Source organism: Centruroides vittatus, unplaced genomic scaffold (assembly GCF_030686945.1).
Source record: "Centruroides vittatus isolate TY-2023 unplaced genomic scaffold, ASM3068694v2 contig_2974, whole genome shotgun sequence".
Taxonomy (NCBI): domain Eukaryota; kingdom Metazoa; phylum Arthropoda; class Arachnida; order Scorpiones; family Buthidae; genus Centruroides; species Centruroides vittatus.
The window spans coordinates 1-7,736 of NW_027121895.1; the positions used below are offsets into that span (position 1 = coordinate 1).

Sequence of the window (7,736 nt, forward strand, 5' to 3'; positions counted from 1 at the left end):
TCTCTGATCCATTGAATACACTGGTGGTCGCAATTGCACTCCTCATCGATAGCTCGCCTTGTGGGTTTTTACAGATTTTCTAACACCGAAACAAAGGCCAACATTCACTAAAACTACTATCAGGAGACATTATCCTTCGACAACTGCCGACGTAGCATGTTGCCTTATCTTGTTTAACCCAACTACGATTTAAAGGACATTTACAAGACCAGAGAGTATATTTAGGTAAGAGTTTTACGCTCTACTCAAACATTTTTGTTCGTATTTTTAATACAAGACTAATCTGATTTATTTGGCTTCAGCTATTCTCTCATTCTTCAAAATTTTATGTAATTCGTAGTGTTTTCCATACACTATGCATGTACACGTTATGTTAAACTTTGCAGTTTTGTTCTTAAATTGGGCGAAAGTTAGATGCTGCCTTATTACGCGTATATTTAAATTTTATTTTTGAGATTCTCTCAACACTTTCCAAACAATAGAATTATACACTAATTATGCAATATACTTGTTAGACCGAGGATTTTAGCGGGAAAATTTGTGTAAATAAAAGAAAACTTTCATTTTTTTGTTCAAAAATTATTGTAAACAATCACCGATAGAAAAAAACTTCTCGCGGAGAAACGGAGCAGATGTCTCCAGTAACTATCAACAGTTAGGTGAAAAAGTTGACACTTAGCTGTCAAGAAATCGCAATTCATTGTCAACAACGGATTGTTTTCCACACTAACACGATAAAAGCTCGCGCCACCGGAAACTTAGCGCGCTCGCACAGGAAGTTATTATTGTACTTGTGTCTGTCTCCATGCCCAGGGACGAAGTCCCGTCGGAGAAGACCTACAGCAACTCTTCCACATCGTCGGCGACCGCCATTCATCGAATTATATCGTCCAATCTCACACCAAGAGGTATTTTGTTAGGACCTTTGTAAACTTCTCTCTCCCGCAACGGCAATAGGCTTAGCTCATAGCCACCTGTTTGTTTAGAACTTGTAGAGCTTTATATCTACTTGCATATAACCGCATAGTATCGTAGAATAGTTTGTAATCGTCTTGTATGTTATTCTAGTTATTCAATAAATGTTTTATTTGTTAACCTGTCTCCTGTCAATCCAAGACGCCTGTCGACTTACCGACGACCTCCCCACTCACTTTTTACTCTCCTAGCCATCCGAAACGACAACGAAATCGGGTTTTGCCAACCCGTGCAGTGTAAGTGATCAGCGAGGATAAACCCTGTCCTCTGCTTATCTCACATACTGTTTAATGATAATTTTCAATAATTTTCAATAAGGTTAATACAAAAACGCTCAACAACTTACCTAATGTTCTGAAAGTAAACGGATGAAGGCCCTTTTCTTCTCTGTATCCACTTAATGCCAGACATCCTCCAAAGAAAGTTATTTGGTAAAGATAAGTAAAGCCCACACATGTTGCAGCATACGAACAGAATAATCTTACAATAGGAAAAGGTGCAGTCATAGCAATACAATAGGAGGCTACATTGGTCAGCGAAGTGATAGTGATAGATACTGCAGCGTTGGAATAAGTATCTTTCATACGTTTGGCAACAATTTTTTTCGAATCAGTGATCCTCCAGCAAGCTATCATCACGAAGGCGTCATCGATTTCTGTAGCTAAATATACAATGCATTAGCTCACTACAAAGTTAATACACAGGTTTAGTTACTTACCCAAAATGAGAAACGGTATGACAATGTTGCTATTCGGATTGTCAACTCCTGCTGCACTCAACATACCAAAAGACGAAACTGTTGCTAAACCAGCAGAAACGACAGCAGCTATTCCCATCCACGGTTTGCTCTTAATCCAGTCGTTAGTCATGTACATCAAGACACTGAAGACAGTAATTACTGTTACTGCAGCTCCTATCAGAGGAGTTATATTATCTGCGAGAATTGGAATTTCTAATTCAACGGAACTAACTGGACATGGGAATATTTTTATGTAATTAAATTTAAATTCTTTTATTCGAGAATAAAACGTTTCTCTCCATTCTGTTATCAATTTCTTTTTAGTGATATTGGACTCGTCTGTTGGATATAACAAACGGACGGCAGCCATTTCCTGTATATATCCATCATTGTCAGTTTTTACGCCACCAGCACTCAGAGACATTAGTTTGTAAGTTGCTGACAATTTGTCAATCTGAATGGGATATTTGAATTTTATCTTCCTAGAAATGACTTCATCGATATGATTTACCATTGCTAATATGGGATTCTCGAAACATTTACCGTTAACGATTCCGCAAATTTTGTGATACTGTATAAACTCTCCATTAACTATAATGGATATATTTCTTGCCAGCTTATCAAAATTTTCGATTTCCATTAAAATTTCTTTCTTTAACATATTATTTTCTTCTGTGCTAGTAATATAAACAACTGCAGTCATTTCAGGCCTTTCAGTTATTCTCAGAATATCGAAAAACTGTGAGGTGTTCATCGGGAACATTTTATCTATGAAGTTTCTGTCTGAAAAGCCCCTTCCTCTGTCAGAAGAAAACAGGTAGTTTATGTCGTTCCTAAAGTTAATATTAATGAACCCAACAGAAAGCAACAATGACACCATCACAGGCAAGATGATGAAGGATGAGGGATGAAGGGCAATAAATTCTCCAAATTTTCCAAAGAGTCGTGCTAACGTATTTCTGAAAATCATAATCTTTCTGTCCATATTTCTGGTTTCGTGTTCCATGTCTGAAAGTAAATATAATATCTTAAAAAATACTTTAATCTGAAAGCGATAATGTTCGTTTATAAAATATAAAATTATACCGGTGTATTATATTTTAATCTGGAAAGTTATTGGTGCATTTCAAGTTTGTCAGTGATCCTGAGAAAGTTGAAATGCTTTAACATAGCATGTTATTTCATGTTTTATGCTTATTTATTAAATTCATTGCTGTTTATTAACAGCCATAATCGTTAGCCATAAAAGCCATAATTGTGACTTAATCATAATGTCGCCCTAAAATGTTTCCTCACAACTCTCTCAACTATAGTAGGTTTTTGACCCTGTACATCGTAGTTTTTCTGTTGACAATGGAGTCATGCTGGTCATATAGCTGTGTGAGAATCCGGATTTGAGAAAGCGTGTTTCTCACTCTTGTTCGGTCTCAGATCGGGAAGATCCACCCTCAGAATCACTATGATGGATTTTTAGTATTATTTAATTTGGGGGCAGGAAGTTCGTAAGATCCCCCTGTTAATTTTTCCTGATACCAACCTAATTAGAGCGTTAGGCACGCTAATGAGTAAATTTTAAATACCTTTCCGAGAGAGAGGAATCGTGGACCCGTGCTAAGACTTTGGCGTTGAGTTGAGCTCAATAACGAGACCATTTAAATCAAACAAAACAAATTAATTAATTATTACACCTTTGTGTCCTTTTTATCTTAATTTAAATTTAATTTGTATACTAGTACTTTTTATATATTAACAGGACTTATTATACTGGAAAATATGGATGCAGATATTTAGTCTTACAGATCAAAAATAATGTTCTTTATTTAGTTCACCTGAACACATACACTTTAAACTTGTGTTTCGACTTGTTCGTCCCTCCTCAGCAGGCCTTTAAACGACACTTTCTACAATTAACAATAAAAAAACATTTCTTTGATACAATTATAACTAAAATTACTTAAAAAACACAAACATTTCCCGACAATAAATTAAAAATTCTTACAACTTCTGTATTTCCGAACTCCTTTACATTTCCAATTAAACTCACGATCCACAGCAACCATTCAATTTGACACATTCCTAATTTTTATACATTAAAATCAGTTTAAAACGATAAATTTAATTATTACAGTAGAGAGTCGAAAATTGGAATCAATTGGGGACTGGGGTTGTTCCGATTACCCATTATGTACGAAAAAATACATTAACCTGTCCGATGTTCAAATTTTTCTCCATTGCGTGTCGCTTCGTGTTGAATTTTTCTCCGTTGCGTGTCGCTTTGCGTTGAATTTTCGTCGATTTTAAGCCTAACGAAAATTTTTATAATAATAATCGAGGCTATCGTATCGTTAAAAATTATTTCTTTATTTTGTACAAACAAAATAAATATATTGAAAGAATATAAAAACATGAAAATTATACTTTAGAAGTAAATCTAGTATCAAAAACGTTCGATTCAGCACGACACAGTCCGACTGAAAATCGTTCCGATTACCGGCGATTCGATTACCGGCGTTCCGATTAACGACTCTCTACTGTATCTAAAATATTATCATTTCAATTGACTTACTTTCTTTTTGTTTATTCTTTTCTACTTAAATCTTGTTCTAATTTGTTTCTATCATTTCTTTTATACTTCTTTCTTCCCCCCTTTTATAATGCTTAACCATGATTGGTGAATCTCTCTACCACTGTTGTTATTCATTTTATTAGTTTGCCTAATTATATTTAAATGCTCATACAGTTGCCTTTTATAATTGCTTTTTTTCGTTTTTCCTGATTTTTACCGTATTTAGATCAATTGCACAACCTTCTGTATTACAATGGTCAGCTACTGCTGAATTTGCATAGTTTCCTCTGATTGCTCTGATATGTTTACTTAATCTTATTTTTAATTTTCTTTTAGTTTCTCCGATATATGTTTTCTTTGGATTACAATTACAATCAAATGAATATACTATTCCTTTCTCCTCTGTTATATAATATTTTTCTCCTTTCCTGTAACATAATTGTTTTTTAGTTGAATTTATTTTTTCAGGTATTAAGTTGATTCTACTTTTTATTACATTTTTAATTCTTTCAAATAATATCTTAATTTAATAAATTTTTTCTCTTTATCTATTGATTTTGGTTGTTTATCATTATCTAGTTTTCCAAGCCATTTTTTTTATTATACATTTTGGGTAACATTTAAAATAAACATTTTAATTATTTCTTCTTCTTCTTGTTTTTGTGTTTCTATTTCGCTTGTTCTTTGCTTTATTTTATTCATATACATTTTAAATATATTATATTTCATACTGATCGGAATCACAGATTTATAATTAATTATTTTGGGTATTTGTATTGGTTTAACATATTTCTTGTAAATTAATCTATTATTTTTTCTTTCTATTGTTATATCTAAATAATTTATACTATTCTGTTTTTCTTTTTTCTAATTCAAATTTGATATTCTCTTTCATCTTATTGGTCTTATTTATAATTATATTTTCATTTGTTTTCGTTTTATCAAAAATTATTATGCAATCATCCACATACCTGCTGTCAAATTCAATACCTTCTATATTTTTGATCTTTTCATCTATTTGTATGATTGTTATTTCGGCCAATTTTGGATCTATACACGTACCCATAGGTATTCCTTCTGTTTGGGTATAGAATTTCTTATCGAACTGAAAGTAGTTATTTTTAATTATAATTTGGCACAATTTAATTATCCAATCCGGTGTATTTATTTTTATTAAAGAATTTTCTATATTTTCTATTGTTATGCTAGGATACATGTTTACAACATCGAGTGATATTAACTTCATATTTTCATTAATTGTTATATTTTTTAATCTATTTAATAAGTCATCCACATTTTTTATACTATACTGAGAAACTTCTAATAAATTTAATTTATCCTTTAAATATTTTTCTACATTATAATATACGTAATTTTTAACATCTATTAAAGGTCTATATTTAATAGGATTTTTATGTGTTTTTACCCTTATGTTAAACTTCGGTGTTCTGTTGTCTTCTCTTTTTATGTAGTTGATGTCTTCTTTTGTTACATGCTGTTTTATTTTTAAATTTTTTAATTCCTTTTCTAACGATTTTATTAGACCATTTACTGGATCTTTGTTGAGCTGTTTATAACTTCCTTTTTGGATTAATTCTTTAATGACTTTATTTTTCTTTTAAGGTTGGATATCCTATTTTTTAAAACCAATTTGTTATATTTATTTTAAAAAAACTTACCAAAAGAGTCCTTCTGTTCTTGTTTCTGTGTGTCTGTTCTGGCAACAGAACAGACACACAGAAACATTTCCAGTATAATAAGTCCTGTTAATATAGATAGAAAGTACTAGTATACAAAATAAATTTTAAACAGAGTTAAAAAGGACACAAAGGCATAATAATTAGACAGATAGACCGTTTAATATTACCATATGCTAGAGCAGGGATGTCAAAGATACGGCCCGCGGGCCATGACTGGCCCTCGAGGCAATTAGTTGCGGCCCCTGACATTAATTCAATAATGCTATTTGTTTATTTTTTATTATGTTGATACTAAAGAAAATGTGATATTTTGTATTTAAACAAATAATACTTAATAAACAAAATTGTTGAACTCAATTATTATTATTATTATTTATTTATTTATTCATATTACTTAGAAATATTAATTTTATTTGATTTATTTTTGTGTTTAATCTTTTGTTTACATTATGTTTTCTCTGTTTCATCTTAGAAGATTACAAAAATTCAAAAGCTTTTAGTGACGGCGAATTTTTAAAAGAATGTATGCTAGACGTGGCCGACATTTCATTCCCATCACAGAAACAAGTCATTCAAGAAATACCCCTGACTAGAAATACAATTGCTTCCAGAGTAAATGAACTCGCAGAAAATTTAGACTTTCAACTTAAAATTAAAGAATTTATCTGGTATTCCTTAGCAGCCGATGAAAGTACAGATATCAGAGATACTTCGCAGCTTGCTGTATTTATTCGTGGAATTAATGAAGACTTTAACATCACAGAAGAGTTGCTGCAGTGCATACCATTGAAGAGTACTACCACAGCTCAAGATATTTACTCAGCAATTGAGCAATTAGTACCAAATTATGACTTGGATTGGAGTAAATTCTGCAGTATTACCACAGATGTGTAACCATCCATGGTCGGTAAAAATGCTGGTGTTGTCACAAAAATATGGAACAAAATTTTAAATAAAATTAAAGGTGAACGACCCAAATTCGTTGGAATTCACTGTATTGTACATCGAGAAGTCTTGGCATCTAAAGTGCAGAAAATGGATCATGTAATGAACCCCATAATTAAAACAGTTAATTTTATTAAAAGAAGAGGTCTAAATCACCGCCAATTCACACAATTTTTAAACGATCTTGATGAAAAATGTTTAGATATTCCCTACTTTGCAGTGGCTTAGTCGTGGATCAATGCTTAAACGATTTTTCGAATTGCGTAAACATGTTGTTACGTTTATGGCTCAAAGGGGCAAACCGATGGAACACAGTGATGAATGGTGGTTTGACTTTGCATGCTTAGTAGATATGACGGAACACTTGAATAATTTGAACGTTAAACTTCAAAAAAAACAAAAAAAAATGTAATCGTTACGCAACTGTACTCAAGTGTTCAAGCTTTCAAAATTAAATAAAAGTTGTGGGAATCGCAGCTGCGAGAACAAAAACTTGACCATTTTCCTAGCATTCGTGAAATCGGCATGTACAATGCAAATAAATTAGCAGATTTTTCTTACCGTTTGCTTGATCTTATTGCTGAATTTGATAGTCGTTTTGTACATTTTCTCGTGCTCAATACCTACGACTTTCCTCTTTTCAATGATCTGTTTACGTTCGATGTTAGTAAAGCACCGACTTACTTGCAAATGGAACTAATAGATTTGCAGTGTCATACTGCTTTTAAAAAGCAAGTTCAATGAAGTTGACATTTTGGCATTTTATACAAAGTACTTCAAAAATCAAAATAGCTATCCCAACTTAAGGAAT

At 32.2% G+C, this 7,736-nt stretch overlaps 2 protein-coding genes across 2 annotated transcripts; one reads left to right on the plus strand and one right to left on the minus strand.

Moving 5' to 3' along the window:
• Positions 1-1,301: 1,301 nt before the first annotated feature.
• Positions 1,302-2,726, minus strand: LOC136972569 (patched domain-containing protein 3-like; the record flags this gene model as incomplete). Its single annotated transcript, XM_067267144.1, has 2 exons — positions 1,694-2,726; positions 1,302-1,636 (listed from the first exon to the last, which is right to left on the minus strand). Coding segments are annotated over exons 1-2 (1,362 nt in total), but the record flags the coding sequence as incomplete, so codon positions are not given.
• Positions 2,727-6,505: 3,779 nt separating this feature from the next.
• On the plus strand, positions 6,506-6,874 carry LOC136972560 (general transcription factor II-I repeat domain-containing protein 2A-like). Its single transcript, XM_067267138.1, has one exon. It carries the CDS (start codon positions 6,506-6,508, stop codon positions 6,872-6,874), a length of 369 nt encoding a protein of 122 aa, XP_067123239.1.
• Positions 6,875-7,736: the final 862 nt, after the last annotated feature.

Coding starts and splice junctions, on each gene's coding strand:
- LOC136972560 (XM_067267138.1), top strand. CDS start 6,506: ATGCTAGACGTGGCCGACATTTCATTCCCATCACAGAAACAAGTCATT.